The 26622-nt window shown below is 37.9% G+C and overlaps 1 protein-coding gene across 1 annotated transcript in view; it reads left to right on the forward strand.

Moving 5' to 3' along the window:
• Nucleotides 1–26622, forward strand: part of KREMEN1 (kringle containing transmembrane protein 1) — a 62369-nt gene that overhangs the window by 18885 nt on the left and 16862 nt on the right. The window contains exons 14-19 of the mRNA XM_082774394.1: nt 3150–3240; nt 4979–5052; nt 5382–5470; nt 9157–9682; nt 19822–19984; nt 22651–22742. Of these exons, the coding sequence (XP_082630520.1) occupies nt 3150–3240; nt 4979–5052; nt 5382–5470; nt 9157–9682; nt 19822–19984; nt 22651–22742 (1035 nt within the window). The remainder of the gene's footprint in view (nt 1–3149; nt 3241–4978; nt 5053–5381; nt 5471–9156; nt 9683–19821; nt 19985–22650; nt 22743–26622) is intronic.

Raw genomic sequence — 26622 nt, forward strand, 5'->3', positions numbered from 1 at the left:
ATGATAGACCAGAGTATACAGAGTACTTTAGTTAACTGTTGAAAATATGTGAGAAATTTAGCAGATAATTTAGCATGCTTCATAGTTCACAGTAATAATAGATCATTTGTCAAAAGACTAAGGAGAATGAAATCTTTACAAAGTAAAGTCAGATCTTAAACAGAGTCAGTGGCAGAATATTTTGCCAAGCTGAAAGCTAAGAACATTTTTATATTGCTGCCATCAACTGCATACATACTGGTTAGGAGCCAGTCGGTCTCAATAAGCAAACTGGATGATAACATTTACACTAGAATAAAAGGGACAAAAAGCCAGCCTTGAGAGATCAGAGCAAAAGAGCTGAAAGATACACAGAAATTAACAGCATTCAGAATGAGGGAGATATGCCACTGGCAGATAAAAAACTGAATGTTTTCCAGCACATGGGTTCCTTAGAGAAGGCATAAAACAACAAGGTGTAAAATTATTTTTATCCAATTGTAAAAATAGCATTCCTTACTATTTGATATTTGGGGTTGTAGTTCATTTGTAGAGTGAGCCAAAAATGATAATTTTTGTCAGAATCAGGAAACTGGAGTATGGCAATACTGCCCATAGCAGCAGGATACCATAATCAAGACAATATAACATTTCATATACAGTTCTTCACTCAGTTTTTCTTATACAGTTCTTCACTCAGTTTTTCTAACTGCTGTGCCCCAATAATGGCATTCGTATCTAGCCTGGTTCCTCCATTTGTATCAGAATATATGCTACTGGATATCAGTATCTGTATGAGAAGATTATTTTTTGACAGGTCCAAGTCAGAGAATGCGGGTAAAACAGTCCAAAATTCCTCACTTATATCTAAACCTCTTGTATTTTTATAGCATGGATATCTAGTACTTTCTTTCTGCTAAATACGTTTCAGCCTCCAGTCTAAGACAGCTGAAATTCAGTGCCAGCTTTCCTTGTGCTGATTTTGGATTCAGCATAATTAACAAAAAATATTTTCATGGTGTTACAAACAATTATTACTTATGCTAACTTTCCTTATTGTTTTCCCCTTTACATAGCAACATGCTGCTGTTTTGCCAACACCCATTTTATTAAGCTCTTTGACAGAAGGCCTTTATTAATGCCAAGAAAATTCTGGTAAAATTAACGGTCAGTGCTTCCAAATTTCTGGGCGCCTGAATGGGTGACCACTGACCTAGCCACTATGACTAGTGGTCAGATTTTTACTTGCAACATGAACTGTTAAAACAGTCTTTTTTAAAATAATAACTTCCTTCAAGCTGGTCAAGAACACAGGACACAGGCCTCTATTATTTTCAGGGGGTACTTCTTTTCAGTTCTGTGCTTATTACACTTGCTGTAGTTTTGTGGCACATCAAATTCAGTCTCTCTACTACAAATCCTAGGGACTTTTAGCTACATGCATTTATTTTTCAAAAGCTAGAAAAATTACATTGAAGGAAGGCTTGAGAACTCTGAAAACTGGATAGGCAGAAAAAAAAAAAGAAAGAAAACTGAACAAACTGAACATCAGTTACTTTGCAAAATCCATTTCTGTATTACAAAAAAAATATATGCTTTTAGGCCTGCATATTGTTACGTTTGAGTTTTGCTTCCCTGAATTAAAGTTTCCATGGAAACCCTCTGCTAATAATTATTTCTGCTATGCTTTTAATTACAATTCCGCTGCAAGGCTTGCAAGTACCTCAGCAACCTCTCTTCATAGAATATCACATAGAGGGAGAAAACAAAACCATCCAGCAAAAGCAGAAGGGAGACTCTAGTAAAATGCAGGTTAAAAAAAAATGTAAAATCTTAGCAATATGCATACATGTATATTTTGCTTGTGATATTTGGTGGTAAATGCAATCTGTTTTCCTCTTTCATTTTTGCACTCCATATTTTTGGCTTTCATTTTCCAGGCTCTGTGCAAATGCACTTCTTTTGGGAAAGATGACAAAAATCTCATTAATTTTCTGCACCTTTTTTTTTTTTTTTTTTCAGATGAGGGTGCAGAAGAACATTAGGTTTTCTGATTATGGAATTATCTGTCTGTCATTTCCAGGAGACTGGCTGCAAAACACTCTATAATCAAGAAAAAGAACCTGAGATTAACAACTGAATACAAAGATTTCACTATAAAGACAGTTTACCACTGAGCCAAACAAACAAGGCCAACTGTGGGTTTTCATCACTTGACAAAGATAGGGTACCTGTCAGTAAGGTGTATGTAAGCCAGACAGAAATTCTGGGGCCTTGTAAGAGAAGTTTGTAAATGAAGGTCTGAGGCCTGTGAAATAGTTTGTGTATCCTAGGTCCTTCCTTAAACTTCAGTATAAACCAATTTATACATGTAAGTTAAATTATTTATTCTAGTGTTGCAGAAAAGTAAGTTTTATTATTTTGCCATCACTGTATGCTAAGCAGTTTGGGCAGTTTTTCCTGCAGGCATGACAAAGCTATGAAAGTGCTGGCAAAAAGGAAAAACGCGTGCACCACTTCTCACCTATATCTAAATAGAATGCACGCTTCCTTACATATGCTTATAATGCTGCTAATAGGCACACAAATAGGGCAGAGTCTTGAATCTACTTTGACCTTAGGACACTCTAGTGTCTCAGAGACATGGGACTATACTTCTCTTTGACCTTCTCCCATTGAGCCTTGGGCAAGATTTCTTCACACCAGGACTTGCAGTTTTTCAGATGTGGCATTTCCCTTAAAGGATACAACATTCAAGAAGCATTGTTTCTCTTCTGTTCTCTTCTGCATAGAGCATTAAACAACAGGTGCAGTTTCAGAATTTCCATGTCAAAATAGGGGCAATTTTTAAAGCAATCAAATTGGTAAAAGGATTGAAAAACTGTTAGTTGTTGGGTTTGGCAGTTCATGTCAGCTGTATATTAGCCACTAACTATTCCTTCTTTGTGTTAGAACAGCTGTCACAGCCACCTGCCCTAACTGTCAAATGTAGGAATTATGTGAGTTCCATTGCTCACTCTATTGGTTTGTTTCTTGAACACGATGAACAGTAAAATATCAATGCTATGTATACAATTTTTAAAAAATGTTACACACATTTACACTGAAGCAAATTGATATGAAGACAAATAATATCTTCCTCTTTTGTTGTGGTTGCTGTCTTTTTTCAGATATCAAACAAGTAATTCTTCTTGGTTGTGTATTTGGAATTGTTGGTCTTGCAGTCCTGGCACGTCTAACTTTTCTGTGTAGAAAGGAGAGGTAAGAACTCAACTGAACTTAAAACAAAAACTAACCTGCTAAAGAAATAGGAAGTGCTGTGACCTTTTAATCTGTTTACTCAATGACAAAGAAATCAGACAGGACATTTTCCTACTACTATCTTTTATTGAAAACATCAAGTCTCGATAGTCCTTGTGTCCTGCTGGCAGACTATGAAGGAAAGTTGGAAGTTTATTAATAAGGCAATCAAACATGATTGATTGATTGATTGATTGAGACCGAACAGTATTTTTGGTCAAAATAATCTACTTGAATAGTAAGGCTATCTAATGAAAAGTGTTCTGTTTCAGAGGTGTGCTGATAATACCAACTGGTAAATTGCATTTATTATTTAAGGAATGCATTGCATGATGCTGTAACTTACCACACATCCTTGAACATATTCCCTCTTTTAGGCATGCATAAATTTGCCTTGAGAATGCTTGTATCTCTTGTGCCAAAGAGGTGAATAGAATTTAAAGAATGTATCAGTTTGCTACCCATTCTTGGAACATTCCTACCAAACAGAAATACACTCACTATATAAACTATTACTTCATAAAATTAATCTCTACAAAATGTTGTGTGGCTAGTAAATACTTTGATGTTTTAGTCCTATGTTTTAAAAGATTGTTATGATTTCATATATTCTGTATATAATTCATTGTTAGCCAGCATTAACACTTTAAAAAATGTTTTGCTTTGTGGCTTTCCAGCAGGTTCATCACTGCAGAGACCCTTGAAACAAAACACACTATTATAGCTATGTCTGTCACTGAAAATACAGTCCATCGATTCTGTGCTTAGTGATCAATTAACTGTGTGTATCAGAGGGTCAGAGTCACTCCTAAATTTTCCCCTGTCCTGTTAAATCACGTAAGCATTGTTTTCAGTGCTTCAGAGAACACTCAGACCAAAAATGTTTTTTCTTCCTTCTTTGTACAAAAACAAACAAAAAGGCTACTCAACACAAGGTACATAACTGCAGAAGCTGATGTTTTTTGCATACAAATAAAAATGCACAGACAAAGGACACCTCCTAAATTTGCCGTATCTTACATGTACTAGATTCCCATGTATATAGCTGACTGGCATAAAGTACTACTATTACAGCTGTATAGAATTCTCACATTTGGGAGCAGCTTACAGAATTGCTATCCTAAACTCATTGTATATAAATTAAAAATAAATAAATAAATCAGGCCTAAGCTCTTATATATTTTGGAATCTGTAAGTAATTGGCTACCAAAAGTTTATAGTTTCTGAACATTCTGAGAATATTTAATAAAGTCCATAGCACTCAGTGGGGTGTATGGTTGGATAGCAACAGATAATGCAGTCCTCTGTATAACTGTAACAAATTTTGAACAGATAAATCTTAATTAGGCAAGGCAAGGATTAGAACATCAAGTCAATCATCAGCAAACCACCACTATTCTCTAATTTCATTGCATGTTGCTCAAACAGAAGAGATGCTACATCTCCTTCAGTCATTACTTCTGGTAATTTAAATATTTTGAATCTTCAGCAGTATATAACATGGGAGAGACATTATTCCTTGCACAGAAATTACACTGAACTGATACTTTAAAAATTGGTTCATGTTACTATTCCACCTAATCTAGTATTACTCTCACCTTCATCTAAGCAAAAATGTTTCAGTAACTGCTTTAACAGTCATCTTTAGCATTTAAAAAAATATATTTTATTTTTACTTTATTTTTCTTTTCTTCCCAAGACATGAAGGCAACCAGAAGCTTGTTGCAGAGGTTCCAGTAACATCTCAACAAGAAAGAATGAAATTTCAGAGAAGTTTTTAATGAAATATGGAGAAAGCATAGCAGAGGAATAAATTGTCCACAGCGACAAAGATGGAAACAGTGGTTTTACATAGTATGTTATAATTTAATTTCTGCTTTCAATATAATGACCGTTCAATTGCATGGGAAATGCTAACCACCTTTCAGGGGTTTTATAATGGCAGGCTCATCCTACTATGTTTCAAAAGCCAAGGACAATGCTTCTGAAAGAATTGAAGTTATATGTGTTAGTTTCTTCTATCAGTCACATCTCTGCCAGCAGAACCAGAGTTTTGACAAAATGAGAAGAATTTGTGATTCTCTGTACTTCTCTTCTTTTAGTCTTTCACTTGAAAGCTGGTGAAATGAAAATAATCCTACCATATAAAGCTAGCCTTTATCAGAGAGACATACACCTTCTCTGGGGCCATGTAAAGCTCATGTAGAAAGATGTGAAAATGGATGCAGTCAGATGGACTATTTTGCAAGTCAGGTTAATTTGCAGATTGTTGGCTTTATGGTTTTTGTTTGTTTGCTTGTTTTAAGTAGGGAGGTAGAGAAACTAAAGATACTTAAATGTGGCATTCTTATATTTTGGAAAGTCACTAAGTACATGCTCTGAGTGGCATTTTTGTTTCATTACTGACCTAATTTTAAAAGGATGCAGTTGAAGGGAAGGAGAGGAAGTATTCAGAAAATGAAACCTTTCCTTTCAGGCTAACTTACAATGATTTTTAAAATTGATTTTTATCCAGCTGTCCAATTAGGTTTCACTTTCAGAACAAACAAACAAAAAAACTGTTATCTGCACAGTCCTGCTTGCAATGTTTTTTTCTTGAATAACATAAATATGCATGAATTAAAAGACTCCATAGTTACTTTTTAAAATATCTAGCTGTATTACAGTAAGCTTCAGTCTTGTAATTAAAAAGTGATTTCTGAACTACAAGCTTGTACAGAATATTTTTACCAAAAAAAATGGACCATTTGCTTTTGCCTGCATCCCAAAGGGTTTCTGAAATCAGTTATGTATGGTGCAACTAACTCTTTTTGATAATTAAATAAGAATTGCTAGCTTTTGCAGCTCACTGTGTCTGTTTTTTGAAAGTCTTTAATTCATAAATAACTGAGAATTCATGGTGCTTTCAAAAGGCAAGGACAAACTACATACAGGTGGACTAAATGAGTGAAAAACTACAGATTTTATGTTATAATGGGATCAAGACAAATTGAAAGAAATGCTTCAGGCTGTGTATTTATAAGTATAAAATTATTAATTACTTATTAGCTGCTGTTGCCATTGTTGTTATCTGTGAACACAGACCACAAGCAGAAAGTTACACAAGGCAGATAAGTGATCTTGAATACAGTAAGTTGGAATACAAACAGGAAAATAGAAAAAAAAATGCTGTAGAGAGGAGAGGAGAGGAGAGGAGAGGAGAGGAGAGGAGAGGAGAGGAGAGGAGAGGAGAGGAGAGGAGAGGAGAGGAGAGGAGAGGAGAGGAGAGGAGAGGAGAGGAGAGGAGAGGAGAGGAGAGGAGAGGAGAGGAGAGGAGAGGAGAGGGAGGGGGGAAGGAAGAGAGAGAGAGAGAGAGAGAGAGAGAGAGAAAGAGAGGAAAAGAAAGACTGGCAAATGTTCCTAAGTAACAAACTAGCTGGCTGCTGCCAATGTGCTACAGATTAAAAACAAATTATTGCAACTGATGTACACACACATACAAGCCATGTGTTTAAATGGTTGGTGGAGAATGTGGGGCGCAGAATGAAAAAAGGAAATTTTTGCCTAGGAGTGCTGGAAGACTGAAGTGGGCTCTTGGAGGTATATGAAGTTGATTGTGTGAACTTCATAATCAATAAAGTGTTAAAAATGTGTAAGCCGTCTTTGTTCCAGCAACCTTAAGGAATGGGATGCCAGATAAAATGAAATTGAAACTGGGTGACTGGGTTATACAGTGAGGTCTCAGCGCTTGGAGAAGAGAATTTTGTTAGTCATTAAATCACAAAGAAGCAATGTTTCATATACCATTAGACAGCATGTACCACAAGGTAGTGCTGCATGCACAAACAGATTTGTAAATGAATGACACTTCATGTCAGTAACAGACTGGGATGGGAATATATGAAATAAATTGGAGTCTGGACATACTCCTGAAAAAAATGTATGTTAATTTCAGAAAGCAATTAATTTATATGAATCAGAATTATCTGGTTTATCCCACCATAAACAAAGCAGTGGTAAAAACAGTGTGCACCAGCTGTTCCTTCTGGTCAGCCTTGGAAACCCTTCCATCACAGTAATCCCTAATTCCTTTGCTGAGAGAGAGGGAGATATATATATATATGTATGTATCTGCACATACTTACATATACAGACCCATACATTCAGTAGTAACAAAATAACATATGCTCCCAGAGGACTTGTCCAGCCATAGCTCAGAATCAAGAATTTCAGCAGAATGCTTGAGCCAAGTAACTGAACATACATATATATATTGTATTCATAAGGAGGAACTAAATATTTCAGCATTCACTATTGAAAGACAAACACCAGAAAAAGCTTAACATTATCTAGCAGGACACTGCTACTGTTTTTCATTATTTCATAAGCTTAAAAAGTTGTACGTTGAGTAGGAATTTGGTTCACAGAAATAAGAATATGACATCATTATGCTGTGATATTAAACTATACATGTAAATCTAATGCTGGCATTACATTTTTCTTTTTCCTTTCCTTTCCTTTCCTTTCCTTTCCTTTCCTTTCCTTTCCTTTCCTTTCCTTTCCTTTCCTTTCCTTTCCTTTCCTTTCCTTTCCTTTCCTTTCCTTTCCTTTCCTTTCCTTTCCTTTCCTTTCCTTTCCTTTCCTTTCCTTTCCTTTCCTTTCCTTTCCTTTCCTTTCCTTTCCCTTCCCTTCCCTTCCCTTCTCTTTTCTTTTTTTCTTCTCTTTTCTTTTTTTCTTCTCTTTTTTTTTCTTTTCTTTTCTTTTCTTTTCTTTTCTTTTCTTTTCTTTTCTTTTCTTTTCTTTTCTTTTCTTTTCTTTTCTTTTCTTTTCTTTCCTTTCCTTTCCTTTCCTTTCCTTTCCTTTCCTTTCCTTTCCTTTCCTTTCCTTTCCTTTCCTTTCCTTTCCTTTCCTTTCCTTTTCTTTTCCATTTTTTTAATATATCTCACAGCAACCAGAATAGATTATTAGCATATTTTTCATCTCAAAAACATTACATCTGTATATGATGAGATGTTTCTGCATACTAAAAGTGAGATGTACCATAGCACATACTGATGTAACAGCTAAAGCATAAAACCCATATTTGGTTGGTTTCTCTTTCAGAGCAGTAAAATGGGTCTACAGGGACATGGGTCTATGGGTATAGGGAAACTGTAAGAACAAGAATGTTTGCCCTCTTTCTATTCCTGACAAAGCAAGTGTAACTTTTCTGTTTTAAGGGGTGTGTTTTGTTTTGTTTTGAATTTATTTTTCTTATTGGTATTTGTTGTCTGTTGCTACGTTTTTTTGTTTGTTTGTTTAGGTGGTTAGTTTTAGCAATGGAGCACTGGCATTGCTGAAAAGTCAAACAGGTCAGTTAAGAAACCTTTGCAGAAGTCTAAAATATAGCTTCATAGTGTTCCATCTTGACAAAGAAACACCTTTGCTGCCCTCACGTAGAATAAAAAATAACAAACAAACAAACAAACAAACACCACTAGCCCTGCATTTGTATTCACCATTTTCAAATAGCTACACTGAGCTTTTTCCTTCGGTTCAGTGTTCTGTTCCGTGTTCACTGTGTTGTCTCGTCTCCCTGTCCGCGTGTACGCATGCGTTTGTTCATCTGTTTGTCTCTGCATATCTCTGTGTGCGTGTGTTCGTGCGTGTGTGTTCGCGTGTTCCTGTCCGTATGCATCTTCGCGAGTCCTCGCGTCCGTGTCCGTGCCGCGTCTCCGGGCCACGCAAGGAGCTGCGGTCCGCCTGCAGTCCTTCCTCCCCGCGCCTTCTGTGCACGGGCCGCACCAATACAGTTTCACCGTCCCGTCCTCTCCGTTGGGCGGGACGAGCCGTTCTGCAACATCAGAGCGACTCTCCCGCATCGCACCGCGCGGAGCTGCTACCTCACCGCCCTCCTAGACGCTCACGGAGCACAGGGCCCTGCCGCGCGCTCTCGCGGTCCCACCGTGCCCCCGCAGAGCCACCGTGCGAGACCGGCGTTCTTTCTCCTCCCCGCGCCCTTCCCCGAAGGGAAGAGGGACGCTGCATCTGCATGCTCCCATCTGCTGGCAGGCAGTCCGCAGGGGACCCCAGACTAGCAGAGGCCGAGCGCGGGGCCGAACAGTGGCCGGCCGTAGCCAGAGCCCTCGGCTGGGCGGGGCTGACGGGCTGTGCCGCGTATCTTCCGCGGCCACAGTCGGGGGACTGTCTGCGAGAGGCCAGAGTGGGATGCCGAGGGAGATACACGGCTCGCTGGGCGGTGCCGGGGCTGGTGCCGGGGCTGGCCCCGCCGCTGCCTCGCTGGCGGACGGGCGGCTCTGCCCGAGAGGAGAGCTCCGCGGAGCCCCTGTGGTGGCATCCGGAGCGAGCACCAGCAGCCCAAACCCGTCGGTGTCAGACGTAAAGGCAGCAGTTCCGCGATCCTCCGATGCAGCAGGACCAGCAGGTTGGGATGTTGGTTTCTTATCCTTTCCTGTCACATGGCTGGTAATAGGATCCCTCATCTGCCACTCGGCACCTCGCTGGGGCGCAGTTACAGGACACATGCAGTAGGGCCTCCGCTTCCCGCACTTTGCGCTCTTCCCGGCCGTCCGCAACCACCTCTGCCCCGGGAGCGCTGCAGCTGCCGCCTGCCAGCACGGCGCGGCCCGGCGGCCCCTGGTCATGGAGCCCCCCGCCCTCGCCGCCGTTCTGGCCTTCTCAGGGCTGGCGCTGAGCTGCTGCCGCGAGCCCGTTCTCTCCGGTGAGTGACGCTTAGCGCGGAACGGGGAAGGGGAGTGCGTCTGGGGCTGCTCCACGGTCTTCTAGCGGGGCTGAGTGGCGAGAGAGCTGCCCGGTCTGCTCCCGAACTCTGCAGGCTTGCAGCTGGCACGCAGCCCGCCGCGGCAGGGCTCTGCCGCCCGGCAGCACCTCCTGGAGTTCGCGACGACATCCCTTCCGGCTCACCAGCGCGGTGCACGGCTCGAGGCTGCTCGTACAAAGATGTATTTTCGTGCGCTGTTTGTAGTGCGTCGGTATTTGTGGATCTCACTATGCTCGCAGAGATGGGAGTCTGGAACACCGTATAAAAGCGTATGCAGCACATTTCTCTAACGAAGTGGTTTGGTGGCTAGGCCTGCAGGACAGAGGTATGTGCAGGGAGAGAGGACTGCAGGACGTGGGTACACTTACTCACTGGGAAATTAAATAATTAGTGGCAGCAGGGCAGAATTGGGGCCACGGAGCCAGAGCTTGGATGGTGGCCATCTCACCTCTATGTAGCATGCTGCATCTGCTCCCTGCCAGTCACAAACATCTCTCATTCAGTCAAGCAATCTGTGAAGCCTGAATCTTCGTGGATGGTTAGTGAGTTCTTCACTGATTTTTCACTTGAAATTTCTCTGCACCGTTTTGTTCTCACTTCAGCTGGTACTGATCATTTCAGGTACCACTCTGGTAAACACTAGTCCTGCTTTGCAAGATTTAGAGTGGCTGTTCTGGATGGTCACAGTGCCACAGCTATCATATGCATGGTCCTCCTGGATATGTTTTGCATATTCTAACCCTAGTTGTTATTACTATTTTTATATAAATATTTAATATGTATTTTGCTCGTTTAGCCATGTACAGATATTTTCTCATTTTGAAGTTTTTGTAGGTGCACTTAATTAGATTTGGGAAAGATTTACATCAATTTTCTTTCTTTCTTTCTTTCTTTCTTTCTTTCTTTCTTTCTTTCTTTCTTTCTTTCTTTCTTTCTTTCTTTCTTTCTTTCTTTCTTTCTTTCTTTCTTAATATCAGAAAGAGAACTGAAAATGTAAACTTTACAACATCTCAGAAGAGAACAACCTAGACAAGGATATATACCTAGACCATGTCTAGTGGTCTGTTCCCAGTACAATCAGGCCATGCATGTTGCACAGAGAAGGTAATCCTTCATTTACTTGAGTAGGAGTATGTCGTCTTTTAAGGTTTCTGAGCTGAACTGTAAACAGAACATATTGCACAGGTGGTTGTATTCTTCACAGCATGCTGCAAATGAGCAAGTAGAGGATATATCCCTGTACAAATGTTTGGTTCATAGGCAATTTAGAGGAGTCTGTTTATGCAACTGCACTTCCATGCTTTAGCCAACCTCTAACTGCATGTATTCACAGCCACTAAAGGTAACAGAGGGGCCTGAGCACAAGCAACTGTCAGGGGAAAAAATGAATGTTACATTGGGTGAACTGGTAGCAAAGGATAATGGATCTAGGAAGCACAGCCACCTATCTGTCTTCTGCTAATGAACCTGAAAACAGTGCACATCTGCTCTTCAATAATGACCTCTAATTGGTATGGCATGAACAATATGGCGTGTACAAAATCTGCAGAGCTGTTAATCTGTGCAAACCATACCTCAGAATCTTTTTCCTCACCCTTAATCCCACAGGACTGAAATGGGATCAGTTGGATCAAGTTGCATTCAAAGCTAGCAGAATTCTGAAATAACAAATGTTAATGTTTCTTTTGTAAGGCAGTTTGTCATATAGTGTGTTTTTAAGGCCTGCTCTTTTATTTATTTATTTGTTTGTTTTTATTGAATGCATGTCTTCATACATTTATTGTAAAAGATGCATACAAAATACAGATTGCATCACACCATCATTTCCTAAGACAGGGAGAATCTTTAATTTCTGGAATTGCCTTATGAAAAATGGCTTGTATTGACCACAGTGAGTTAACTATCATTTTTTGCATATAGTACTGAGCTACTTTTCACAGTGTTTGTGCTTCACTGTGTGATGTCTAACAGTTTCTATTAATTCAAATTATGAAATTTGCAGCATTCAAACTTCAGAAGCACCACATTTGTCAAGTGAATCAGAAATTAGAGGTGGGTAGTGGATTGCCTAACATTAAAGGATTGTCTGAATTTGGTGATAGTTGTATTACAAAGGCAAAGAAATTGAAATCTGGGTCACGTTAGTTTCATTGAACAAATATTATTCTACATACTCAGTGCAATATGTTGTCGCTTTTAGTTTCTGTATTTATATTGTTCACTTAATTTCCCAGTCAGAAATTTATATGATTGTCAGTCTTCTCTTCTTTTCTCTGTTATCTTCCTTTCTCTGTTATCTTTCTGTTTAGCAATAGTGGATCACTATGTCCTTGTCCTTCCCAGCTGAGTCTGTCCTTTTAAACTGCTGTTTCAGTCTTGTCTTACAAACCTCGTATCTCTTGTGATTTTTATCTGCCTATGTCTCACTGATACAGTTAAACAGTTCCACTTGATATGCCTGGAGCAGTTGTCATGTAAATATCCAAAAAATATTTCTAACCAGACGGATACAAAGTGAAATAGTCAGTCCAGATACTTCAGCATATCATGCTTGTACATGCATAGAGTGTAACTCAAAGCCCACAGTTATGTGAATGGATTTCAGTAGGGTGGATCCAAAGAAGTGGGAAGAAGGCAGTGATTTCATGCTGCCAGCTGCAAAATTTGCATTCTTTGTCGTATCACACCATAGTGGTTGTGCAATTTACCACTCCCTCCATCCGCACAGTGGTTATAGCCCATGCTGGTAAAATTTCTGGAGGGATTCAGTCTGCCATGCTTGACGGTGGAACAACAGTTTTAAAATTTCACAAAGAAAACAAATGCGTGTATTAAGGAACAGAAATTCCTCTGGGGCTACATCATACATTCTAACTTCCAGTGATAAAGAATCACAAGCCAAGCAAGTGTGTTTATATTATCTTGCTGCTGAGAACCAGCCAACAGCTACAAAGTTGTGACTAATATAGCATGTTTGTATTGTACAAATTTAAAAAGAAAAAAAAAAAGAAAAAAAAAAAAGAAGAAAAGAACATGTGCAAAATACATACTTTTAAGAATTAGAAGTAATGAGCTGCTCATGCTCATATCCTAATTTGCTTGCTCCAACTGGCCATTCAGATAGCATATTTTCAGATTAAAAAAAAAAAAAAAAAAGGCAAGTGTGATGAAAAAGTGCTTAGATTGAAGGTTAGTAATCAAATTTTCCCAAGAATAGCAAGCTCGCTTATAACAACTCATTCACTGCCAGGGAGCACAAGCATGGAACTGCAAATCTGTACATTCCCAGTCTCATATTTACTGTGCAGATGGATACTTAAGAAAAGGTTTGATCAAATGTCAGGTGAGTATTCACTGTAACTACTGTCTGCTTTGGACCAATGCTAAATAAGATTATTTTATTGCAGTTGAGGACCTCAAAAGGTTATTGGTATATGTCTGTGTGGCTAAGTAGCTTGAGAGAGATTTTTAAACTATGTACAGAATGATCCTATACTGCATAGAAGAAATTTTCAGATGAGTGCTCTTGTAGCATCGTATCAGACTTATAGTAGCTGACTGAACAAATGAGGAGTTATTTTCTAGCAATTTTGAAAATCGCAATTTTAAACAAAGATCATTCCTTCCTGTGTTTTTTCTGTAGTTCATGTCTGCTGTTTTTTATTTGTTTGTTTGTTTGTTTCCCCTGTTACAGTATATTTATCCTAGTCTGGTAGATTTTATAAGGATTTTTTTTTTTTTTTTTTTACATTTGTATTAATTTTAATAGCAAAGTATTGAAATCTAAAAATAGTACACTAATTTTTCAGCTGGGGAGGTATAAAACTGTTTTATACAACCCAGATTCATTTATTTTACATCATAACATAATTTAGAATAAGATTTTTCAGACCAATCATTCATATGAAAATATTCAAATGAACATTTGTTTAAATTGATAAAACTGCATTTCAGAGAAGACCATTGCACTCCTAAAAATATTTTTAATAATGACCACAGAAGCCATATTTGTCTTTTTGATCTCCTGAAGCTTCTTCTGGTTTTAATCAGTGTTCCCACATGAAGAACTGTGGCAACCTATGATAATAGAATCTCTACTCACATATCCATAAGGAAACAAAAATGCTCTCATCAGAGGAAGGTAATTTGGGTGTTCTGCCCTTTCCATCTGTGGGCCCCTGCCTCTGTTACTGCAGGGGTATCTTGGCATCAGTTAAGTGGTTTCTGTCCTTTCCTCTGTGCATTGCTTTCTCATTGAAGTGTTTCTGCTGTCTAATTATACCCTTTCAATCAAATTAGAGACTGCAGCATCTGGTTAGTGCCTGTAACTGTTGCCATCTGCACCTAGATAGAGTGCTTTCATTTAAGGAGGAGTGCTCAAATTGCAGATTCCCACAAGAACTAGAACAGTTTGGTAGAATGGAAATGTCCTAAAACTCTTCTTAACCCACTATTAAAACAAATGCATCAAGCAACTGATACCTAGTCATTATCAGGCCTGGCACCTTTGGTTCCATATTCTTATCCATGTAAATTATAGGTATCTTTATTTCTTGCTCAAGCCTCCCAGAACATTCAAAGTGGCTATCATGCCACTGTAATGAGACCTAATACTTAAATAGCAGCCATTTTAATTTACCTTTCCTTATTCTTTTATCTGCAGATTATTAAAATAAAACCTTGCTTCTTTTTTGACTGTTACTGGTAGGATAATTTCTGGCCTGTGTAGGCTAGTTTTCAGTTGATAATTGTTAACCTTTAATGTCTCCTGCCACTAGTTAGCACTCTAAATAGCTTCCAGAACTTAAAGCAAGCAAATAAATCCAGTAACTTTTTTTTTTTTTTCAGTGAAATAATAATGAGCTTGTTATTCTGACTTTTCAGTCTCCCAGGAAAGTTATGTATGCACCCCAAACTTACAAGTGTACTCTAAGATGTCATTTAAACCATCCTGAGTCTCCATCTCTTCAGTCTGCAATTTGTGATATTACTAAATATATGTTTTTGAGAAGTGATGGACTTTGAGGAATGATCAGAGATTTCCTATTTCTTAGCCAGAAGAGAAAGGGTGCTTGAGTAGCCATTTTCTTTACTTTTCCTCTCATTCATACTAAGAAGACTGCAGACGAAACTAAAGTGTTTGTACTATTTCCATCAATCATGATGAGGCATGAAATACATGTATACAATTTCTCAGGTAACCGGGCTTCTTGCTATCAAGGACTTCAGAGATTAAGGCCAATATTTGTATGTCCATCTTAGAAAATCATTGGAAGCTAATAGAGACTCAGAAATTTCAAGGTTTTATCAGTAGTGGTTCATTCACTGTAACAGTCGGTCTGTTATATTCTGCACTACCTTAATTTTGCAAATGATTTTAAAGTGGTGCCCATGTGGAGTGCAGGCAGTCATACAGTTCCAAAGTAACAAAGGCATAAATGATCATTGTAAGGTCCCTACACTGAAGAAGAAGAAACTGAGACAGATGGAAAAAATTTCTACTACAGCTGCTGTTTGATCTTCCAAATGTTGATCTGGCTCTAATAAAACTAATTGTGAACCTGTATCTCACACTGAGCATTCACTCATGGTAGACAACCATCCCCAGGCTTATTTTCTGCTTTTTGTTTCTAGCAGTTGCCATTCAAAATGTACTTACCTAGTCTAAGTATTCATTTGAAAAAAGGTTATTTTTATGTCAATCATGGCACCAGATGTATTGGGGAAAAAAACAGTCCTGACAGCATACTGCAGTTCATGTTTTCTCACTGAGTCTCATAAACATTATCCTGAACAGGACCTGTTAAAACCTTTCAGCTTTTCATGAATAAAACCTCTGCAATGGGTCTGTCTTTGCTTACTGCTGTTGGCAGATTTCTCCACCATACAGTAGATGCAACAGGGTCATTAGGTATTAATAGAGTGAAATCATCATGGACACTTCGGTTTTAATTATGGATTTGACACAAGCTTGTACTTCAGATATTGTCTGAAACCCAGCTGACTAGCATCTTAGAAATACAAGAAGTCTGTAGACTTCAAACTTTGACTTGTCACAGCTTTCTCTGTGTACTTTCTAAAAAATCTGGTGATTTAATATAGGTTTATGGTTGGAAGGGTGATTTAAACTGAGCCTTGGGTGCATGAACAGGAATCATGACAAATCTGTCAACCACAATGACACTCCGGTCCTTTCATGCTGTTTGTTTGTTTCCCCTTTTTTCTGTATGATCATAATCTACCAAACATAAATCAGGTAATTTGAGTAAGCCCAACTGTTTTTACTAATACTGTTAAATCCACACTTTCCTGACTGTTTCATTTAGATGATCTCATTTGGATTAGTTTTGTGCAGACATATCTGTCTGACCTTTTAAGACTGTCTTTTCACAGAATCATTGCAGCAGTAGTGTGAGACAAAAATAAGGACAAAGTTTCTAACCTGCTCTTCTTTAGAATCTCTTAAGGCTTTTGTCTTGAAAGTACAGCCTGCAGGTAATACATTCACTTCTCACCTTTACTACACTGAATATTAATTTCATAGTGAGATCTCTAAGGTAGTGTCTTGGCTGTCATGCAGAACATACAGAGAAATTGCTATGTATGCTAAATGGAAGAACTCAGCTATTTACAGCCGAGACACTGAATACGCTGAGGGATCTGGAGCAATGTTACTCAGGATTTTATAGAAAAACACACAAGGTATATCTCAGTAGATCTCAAAGATGATTGTTTAAGGTAAAAGAGAGTAGGACTGAGGTGTTTTTTTGTTTGCTTGTTTTTTGTGTTTTTGTGGATTTTTTTTTGGAATGACAAAGCTTACTTGAAAAATTTGTATGTCAGTGCTTTGGCAAAATAACTATTATCAATCCTTAACTAAATGAAAACTTCCTACCAGATTACCTCTAAGAAAAAAAAAAAAAAAAAAAAAAAAAAAAAAAAAAGTGAAAAAAAAGTATGTATTTCATTTGATAACAATTGCTAAATGCCATAATTTAAAACACAGGTTTAATTTCAGGTTTTCTGGGATAACTGATCAACTCACTCCTATTTCCACATCTAACAAAAATATCAACAAAACCAGGGGAGCTCCACTGCAGCTCAGCTGGCTCATTTTCCCCAAATGTCTTAGCCAGGCAAAGAAACAAAGGAAGCACTGTTACAGATACCTGTTATCTTGAGAACAGAACACTATAGCTAAAAGGAATGAAGCAAACTCTGACTCTTCCTTTCATACAATATCCTTAAAGTACTAGTGAAATGAAGTTTGAAGAACAACACTTCAAAAAAATAAGAAAGATTGCTGAACATGAAAATGAAAGGCAGTTGCTACTTCAATTTAAAGCACGGGCCAGTCTTAGCAGAGCCTCAAATGGTTTGATGTTAACTTCAGTTTAGTCTGTGTGCTACATTACATTCAGGTATTGTAGCATTCCTCACATTTCTGAGTATATGTTAGTACATATTGCTTCTAGTTGAGATTTGAAAAGAAAAAAAAAAAAAAGTAATAGCACTGAAGAAGATATATTTTCTGGCTGTGTTTATCACTCCTCACAACTGCATCTTTATACTGTACATTATTTAGTTTGTCCAGTTTGATTATGTTTTCCTCCCTTTTCTGTCAAATTCATCAGTTTATATTTTTCAGCTATTTATTTTTCTATGGCATAGAAAAACTTTGACATTTATGGCAAACCAAGAGAATTATTGAAGAAAGTAGCAACAATGTGGTGACTTTGAAAGTTTTTTCATGTTTATAAAAATGTCTGTGGTGACCCAAATACCAGAAATGCAGATTTGCCTTTTGAAGTAAATGTATGTAGCTCACCTGCATGGCTGATGAGGTCAGGTAAATTAAAGTAAGGATAAGTATTAACCTGAAGCTTGGTTTTGCTAGATTAGATAGCTTTCTATCCAGAGATGGTATCAGTATCCATTAATAGCTGTGCATACATGTTTTCTATATATCCTCAGCAATAAAGTTTCATTTTAAAGAAATTCTAACTTGCCTAGGCATGAAAATGCACACTGAAGGCACAAAAACATCAGCTTTAATTTTCTGCTCAACAAAACTGTGAAATAATTATAATTACACCATTTTTATATATGTGAGCCCAAATTAAACTGATTTCAAAGGCATGGTTTTAATAATATATTTTCCCTTCTGCTACAGTATTTCTAAATGAAAAATAAAATATAAAAATAAAAGCATACAGATTAATATGACTAAGATAAGTTGTTTCCTCATTCATCTGCAACCACATTTTTAAGGGTCTTTCTAGCCCTCTTTTGTGAGGGACACCTGAGACACCTGAGATGATTTGGGACACCTGACGAGGACACCTGAGATGAGCAGATACCACTTCAGGAATAGTACAACAGCAGAACACTCTCCCTTTCCTTCAGGGCAGTAGAGTAGAATATATATGCAGCTGTTACATGAGAGAGAATTAGATAAAAAGAGAAAATGCTATCAAATAAAACAGAATGTTGCCCAGCCTGTAGTTAGTAAGAGGTGTTTCTGACTTTCCCCAATAATGCTACACAGTACAAAGAAATGGTTACAGCAGTGTAACACAGCAATTTTTATTATGTAATGGAAAGTTGTATTTTAATACTAGTTTTAAATAAATGCATGGATGACAAATGTTACCAAGGATTAATTATAAATAGGATTGACTTGTTTACAGTGGTTACTTCTGGAAGGTGATCAAAGAATCACATAATGGTTGATGTTGGAAGGGACCTCTGTAGGTCATCTTGTCCAAACCCTTGGTTCAGGCAAGGTCACTTAAAGCAGGTTTCCCTGGACACAGGATGTTTTTTGAATATCTCCAAGGAGGGAGAATCCACTGCCTCTCTGGGCAACCTGTTCCAGTAGTCAGTCACCTTTACAGGGCAACAGTCCAACAATGTTTTCTGTTTTTAGTAGAAAGTAAAAATATGCATGTTTTTGAATATTGATTTGATCAGAAGATATCATTATTAAGACAAAGCAAAGCCATGCAGCAAGAGATTTGTAGTTCAGCTGAAAAGTGGATAGTGTATTTCATGACTAGAAAATCATTCTCTGCTTTGATTTCTAACTTACTGAATATTATGAAGCTAGGAAAACAGTCATGAATAGGAGAAAACATGAGTGAAGCAAAATTGACTTGTAAATTCTAATCTGAATGCAAATGCTTCTGTGCAGATCAGAGTATGATGTTTGTATTGTATAGAAGGAGCTCCCTTTCAATTGAAATTCAGTCCAGAGGAAAAATGCATGAGAATTTTTCTAAATCAGGAAATAAATGTTTGCAAGATCCATGCCTACAAAATCGTTCACTTTATAATTTACATGTATTCACAAATTTAGTTAAACTAGAATGCGATTTGGGCAATATGCTGATAAGTGGCAGACTGAAAACATCAGCTACTTTTCTTTTTGGAAAATTAACAAGTTACACAATCAGCCTAACTAGTAAAACACAGAGAAAACAGTACAAAATGTAATTTGCTCACTCAGAAAATGTATTTTAATTGTCTTAGTCACTCTTCATCCCTAACCAGGATGTCTTATACATTGTTTAGTAAAAATAAGAAAATCATAATCCCTTCAATAGGTGTTTGAGAAAATGTAAATCTCAAGCAACATCTTTAGTTGCCTATACAATGCAGGAAACATGTTAATTGAAAGGAAACTGGGTTCTTGGAGGTGGGGTGGAGCATAAGGGGAGAACAACCAAACGCTAAGCCTGCATACATTTTTTCTCTCTTTTTCCATTTCCATTTCTTCCCAGAATGTTATACAGCAAATGGAGCTGACTATCGTGGCACTCAGAACCAGACCTCCCAATACGCAGGGAAACCTTGTCTTTTTTGGAATGAGACCTTTGAGCATCCATATAATACTTTGAAATATCCCAATGGGGAGGGAGGGCTTGGAGAGCATAACTACTGCAGGTAAGGAATATCTCATTGCTACTAATGTTGCCTATATACCCAGTTTTACTTTAAACAGCTGACACAAAATTAGAAAACTTCCCGTCAAATAGTGAAGAATGTAATAACCATTAATATCTAACAGATTTTGTTTTCTTTTGTAATTAGTACCCTGGATCTTTGGTTGAGCACACAAGCACTATTAGTAGAATAATATTTTTAAAGCCAGCTCTCACCCACAGTCCATATCATATATCCAATCTGTAATTTGGCACAATGGAGAAAGACTAAAGATAAGGTGGAGATAACTAAAAAACAACAAACAAACAAACAAACCCTGATCCAAGAAAGTAGTAAAAAGGCATTAATGAGTCTCTGGAACATTATAGTTTTTGTCCTCACACACAAATGTGGTTCTGTTATACAGTATGTCTCAAGAGTTTTGCATTAGAGAAAGTTATATAGTCACTAAAAATTATCAGCACAAACTGTTCAATGACTCAGAGCTTGTATTAGACATTAAAAATTCAACTGTCAGAGGTTACAATACCTTTTCAAACCATGGCACTCTCGTCTCCTTGCATTCTAGAGAAGTCCTCAATTACTATGGATAGAATTCAAAATGAAACCTATGTAAGAACTTCAGGATATAGGAGCCAAATCCAAGCAGGTCTTCTGCCCCCTTTGCTTGCATTTTGCTCATAGGAATACATAGATCTTGACCTTGGAGGAAGTGATGCTTGTATACTGACCAGCTCTCTTGGACCCCCTTTCCTTCTGGGGCCCTAACCTATGGGATTCCTCCAAGTAGATTCCTGAAGAGGCCAAAGCTGGCTCTCCTGAAGTCCAAGGTTGCTACTTCTTGCCCTGCTTCCTCTTCACAACATCCTGAACTCCACCATCTCATGGTCACTGCAGCCAAGACTGCCCACAACCTCCACATCTCCAACCAGTCCTTCTCTGTTTGTAAGCACAAGATCCAGCAGCACACCTCTCATTGTTGGCTCCTCGACTACCTGTATCAAAAAGTTATCATCAGTGCTCTGCAGGAACTCCTGAACTGTTTGTGCATAGCTGTACAGTCTTTCCAGCAGACATCAGGGTGGTTGAAACCCCTCATGAGAACCAGGTCCTGTGATTTTGAGGCTACTTCCAGCTGTCTGTAGAAGGCTTCATCTACTTCCTCTTCCTGATGAGCTGGTCTGTAGTGAACTCCTACAACAGTATCAGCCATGGTATCCTGCCCTTTAATCGTTACTCATAAGCTCTCAACCTGCTCTTCATCTACCCCTAGGCAGAGCTCAATTCATTCCAGTTGCTCTCACGTAAACTGAAACTTCACCACCTTGTCTTCCTGGCCTGTCTTTCCTAACAACCATGTAGCCCTCCATGACAGAATTCTAGTCGTGAGCTATCCCACCATGTTTCTATAATTGTAATGAGATTGTAGCTTTGCAATTTCACACAGATCTCCAATTCATCCTGTTTATTCCCCAAGCTATGTGCATTGCTATACAAGTATTTCAGGGAGGTGATCAACCCTACAGGTTTCCCAGAAGGGTGCATGAGGATCCTTCATAGTCATGTCCTGCACTCACTTCCATGGCTGCATGCACCCACTGGAGACATCCTGACTTGAGCCACTTATTGCTGCCTATCCCATCCCTGTAATTCTCCCCTTGCCCCATCTTTCCTAATTTAAAGCCCTTCTTACCAGATAAGATAAGCCCTTCTTACCTTCTTAACAGGCCAACCTGTTAGCAAAGACACATGTGCCCCTCCTAGTGAGGTGGAGCCCATCTCTCCTTATCAGTTCTTGATCTTCAAGCAGGGTTCCAGGGTTGTAGAAGCCAAATCCCTGTTGCCAACACCAGTGGTGCATCCAGTTAACTTGGAATATCTGTCTTGACCTCTTCCCATCCTTCACCCTCACTGGAAGTACTGAGGAAAAAATGACCTGGGCTCCCAGACCCTTGACCACCATGCCCTGCTTGATGTTTTCTAACTTACCTTTGGTGTTATTAGCACCTAAATGGAAAAGCAGCAGAGGGTAATAATCTGACTCATGGACAAGCTTTGGCAGGCTTTCCATGATGTCTCTTATCCAAGCCCCTTTAAGGAACAAGCCTCTCCTGACAAGAGGTCAGGTTGGCAGATGGATGCCTCCATACTTATCAGCAGGGAATCACTCATGACAATCACCTGCCTCAAGAACTCAAGAAGTTCTTCCTCAGAACTTCCTCAGACCACAATCCTCCTCAAAACTTTATCAGATAAATGTTTTTGTCCTTATACACAGAAAGATGGCTTCTGAACTATTTTGTACCGAGGCGGAAATCAAGTTTAGGAGTCTAAGGAACCTGTACACAGGACATGGTGCTGAAAATCTTCCTCTCTGTCAGTACTGTCCAGAAATAGCTCTGCACCTTTCAGAGTTAAAGAAAAAAAAAAAAAAAAGTTGTATTTTACACATCACTAGCCTTTTATGCTTGCTGCATACTGTAATAACCAAAGTTATTTGAACATCCTGTCAGCTTTTTCATTTTTCTTGGCATGTAAGTTCAACAGGTTAAATATTCAGTAGGCATTAGAACAAAAAATAGTGGTGACACTCAGGTTTAATATATTTAATACAATCTTTTAAAACATTTGATTTTTCACTCACTTTCTCAGTTTTTCTCTCCCAGGAACCCTGATGGAGATGTCAGCCCGTGGTGCTACATTGCAGAGCATGAGGATGGAATATACTGGAAATACTGTGAGATTCCATCCTGCCGAAGTAAGAGAACCACATAATTATTTTAGGCCCACATCTCTGCACAACAGAGACTGGCAGTTATACAGCAGTGGGTAGTGATTTTCCAAGACCAATCAGCTTATTTTCATTTGCAAACTAAGCAGTATTTTTAACATCTCTAGAGTTAATGACAAGGTTACAGTATAGTTGTCCCTCCATTGCTATGTTCTTCATCTCCTCTCAGAATTACTGGCTTATATTATTTATATTAAAATACAAGACAGAGAATCACTCAAAACTTATGAAGTACTGCTAGTTTTCTGAACCCATAGAAATAGGCCATTCATTTAGTAAAGTATAGAGGAGAAAAATTAATAGGAAATGATTAATTAATTTTTCAAAAAGATACATATGTCTCCATCATTTGCAAGTCATTTGTAAAATGAATGGCATTAGTTTAATGTGTGTAACAAACCACAAACAGAATTGTTGAAAAGAAATAAGGACAGTAGGAGTGACACAGGAAAAAGATGGGTATTTGTTAGCTATACTAGAATTCTGGTTCTTTCAGGTGCATATACTTAGAATTGCTGTTAATCCAGAAACATAACTCTGTTCCTTTTTTCTTTCTTTTTTTTTTTTTTTTAACAGATAATTCATACGCTATTCACCTGAACACTCCTTCCAGAATTTAATATTATTAATATACGGTATTACTTAACTTGTCTAAAATCTATTTCTTTTTCCATGGTTCATGTCAATATATTCCCAAATTTTTATTCCTGAAGGCTCCAGGATAAATTCCTAAGAATCACATTTTTAACATATGCCTAAATATTAGCAACCGTAGCTTAATGTTTCACTGAGTCTAATCATTAATGCCTTTACTTGCTCTCTCTGCTCTACTTCTGAGATCATTTATGTGTATGCTGTTAATTATCAGAGAAGTTGTCTTTATGTAAGGATACTTCTGAATCAAAGAAGTACATTTCTTACTTGAAGTTAAGGAAACAAAAGCAAACAAAGCAAAATAGATCTAAAGTGATTTTTTTATTATTCTTATTATTTTGTCCACAGTTTTTTTCTTTTTGTGAATGTGAGCAAATGATTCACATCTTCAAGTTAGGCAAACTTATATGTAAGTGTGACCCTATCAGTTGACTTTTACCTAGACTTAAATGCAGATTAAGTATCTAATTTAAGTAACACAAAATTGTTTGACACTCTGATGCTCATTGTTCAGAGGACATCTTACTATCATTTTCTAAGTTACAAAGTCTTATCTAAGAGGCATGATCCTCATAATGAATACATTTGTTTTGGTCTCAAATTAAAGAATTTGTATTTCTTTAAAGACCACAAATTTTGCAAAATCTCTGGATATGTCACCAGTAAAAAAGCTGAAAGGCAAATTCTCTCCACTTCATTTGTTCTACACAAAGAATCCTTTTAAAACAAGCCTTAATCATTTTCTCTGTGGTGGGGAACTGAGGATTTAAATTTGGACATTTACTTGCAAAGATAATCCAGACTTATATTTACAAAATGTCCTTTTGACCAGCAGCAGCTGCTTCAAGCAGTGCACTGAAACAGGATACTAGAGAAAGGAATTACAGCAACTTAGAGCAAACTGTACACTGCAAGTCCTTCCAAGTCTTAATACAAACCTTATGGTTAATGAAGTTGTGTGAGTCAAAAAAAACTTTTATGCTTTACCATATTTTCTGTTTTCAGTAGGCATGATGATAAATCATAGGACCATCAAAACTAACTTGTGGAGCACATAAAACAAAACTGGGTCTTATGGTAGAGCAAAAAAGCAATTGTGTAAAGAAAGCCCATTTGAAAATTCTAGAGAAGAAAAAAAATTATCTCATATAAGCTTCTTTTACATTATTATGTTTACTACTAGAAAATACAAGTATCTGGAGTATAATGTACCTATAAGCTATATCTACATAATACCAGTACAATGCCAACAATATGAAGCTCCTTTATTATTATCTCGAGACATTTGCATACAGTGATTCACTGTAACAATTAGGAATCTACAGTTAAAACATTTTCATAGACCGTGATTTTATCATATGTCTTGTTCACTAATATTTAACATGAAATGCTTAATTCAGAGATGTATTCTGCACACGTATAGAACTTAGCAATGTTAGCTGAGAATAGATGGTCATAAATGCAGAAGACAGTGGTTGCCCCAGTAGGAGCTTAGACTTTCTTTTTCTTCCTCTCTTTTTCTTGATGTCTTGTCTGATGGAGTGGATATAAACAAAATAAAAAAAAAAGGCAGCCATGAGTCCTCAGAGAACATGTATATCGCTTTTCTTGATCTCTGTCTGTGCTCATCTTAATACAGACCAGGATGCTGCAGACCTTCTTTGCTGCCCAGTACACTCTTGGTCATATTCAGCTCCCTGTCTATCGGAACCTCCAGGGCCTTTTCTGCAAAGTTGCTCCACATAAAATGTACACTGCCTTCTTTTGGATTTATGGTGTAATGCCTCCCTGAACATACATGCTGACTGAGTTTGATATGGTATGAATGGAAAACGTATTATTCTAATGTACTAAAACATTGTTGAAAAAGCAGTAATTTGTGGTCACTGTTGGTCTGATATAAAGTTTTTTGCCAGTTTTTGCCAGTTAGCTTTTTTCGCCTGCTCAGAATATAAATAATCTTTCCTCTGCTGTTAATGCTTATACCATCTATGCTGATTACCTGTCAGTAGCAACTCCAAAGTGTCTCAGGTTTAGGACCAGCCCATCAGTAGCCATAGGAAGAAGAAGCACATCAAAATCATATATACATGTATAGTAGAAAATATGTTGTGTGTTATCCCAGGTCAGAAGATCATTTAAACATATATTTGATGTGGGGCTACTCAAATACTTCTAGCTCCCAGTGGAGCATATATCCACAGGGTTATGTAGTTTGTTGATTAGTTATCAAAGTAATTTGAAGTACTATGCATTTGCTTGGAACCTGCTCTTCAGTACTGGGCTAGATTAATGCTTCCCCATGAATGACTATTTATTTCAAATCCCATGACACTAATTTTGTTAGCTAAACATGAAAAAGTTGAAATACCACTGGAACACTAAAGAGGCTAATTAGCTTTAAGATGTTACCCAACTGGTATGCAATGTATGAAGTTTTCAAATGGCTGAGTCTGTTTTCTTAGCATGGAGATCATGGGAGGATTAATCCTCTGGAGACATGGCTGAAGATTCTCACCAATAAAGCTCCTTTTACAAAAAAAAAAAAAAAAATTTACTATGTGGTTTTGAAAATCCAAGGTCTCCTAGGAAAATGTGCTAGACTGGTGACTAGGAAGCATTTTCTGGGCAGTGAAGTCATGTTCTGTATGGAAGACTGAGCTCTTTGGGAGTTACCTGTCTGTTTGTACTCAGCTGGGGTGGGGCTGCAAGTGAACATTTCCAAAGGTATGTTAAATCAGGCTATAACTTGAATTAACAGTACTTAAAAGCATATTGCTGCAAGACATAGCCAAGCCATAAATATATACAAGCATTTAATGTTGAAATTGCATCATTCTTAGAAAAAAAATTACTTTGTCAACAACATTTGAAGCAACATTATCTTATTATTAAAAAAAAAAAACAAACTTCATTTTTTTTCGTCCCAACTGCATTATTTCTTTCATTCTTCTTTATAATACTATAATCAATCTCTTTTGTAAGAGGATGTTTGGAGAATCTTTGGTCTTGGTGCAGCCTCAGCTTGAATATTGTGTACAGTTCAGGTCTCCACAGTAGAAACAGGATGTTAAGGTCCTTGAAAGCATCCAGAGGAGGGCATCAAAGCTGGTAAAAGGGCTGGAGGGCATGCTCTATGAGGAGAGGCCGAAGATGCCTGGTTGTCTAGTCTGGAGAAAAGAAGGCTGAGAGA

This window comes from Aythya marila, assembly GCF_965140915.1.
Source record: "Aythya marila genome assembly, chromosome: 17".
NCBI lineage: Eukaryota > Metazoa > Chordata > Aves > Anseriformes > Anatidae > Aythya > Aythya marila.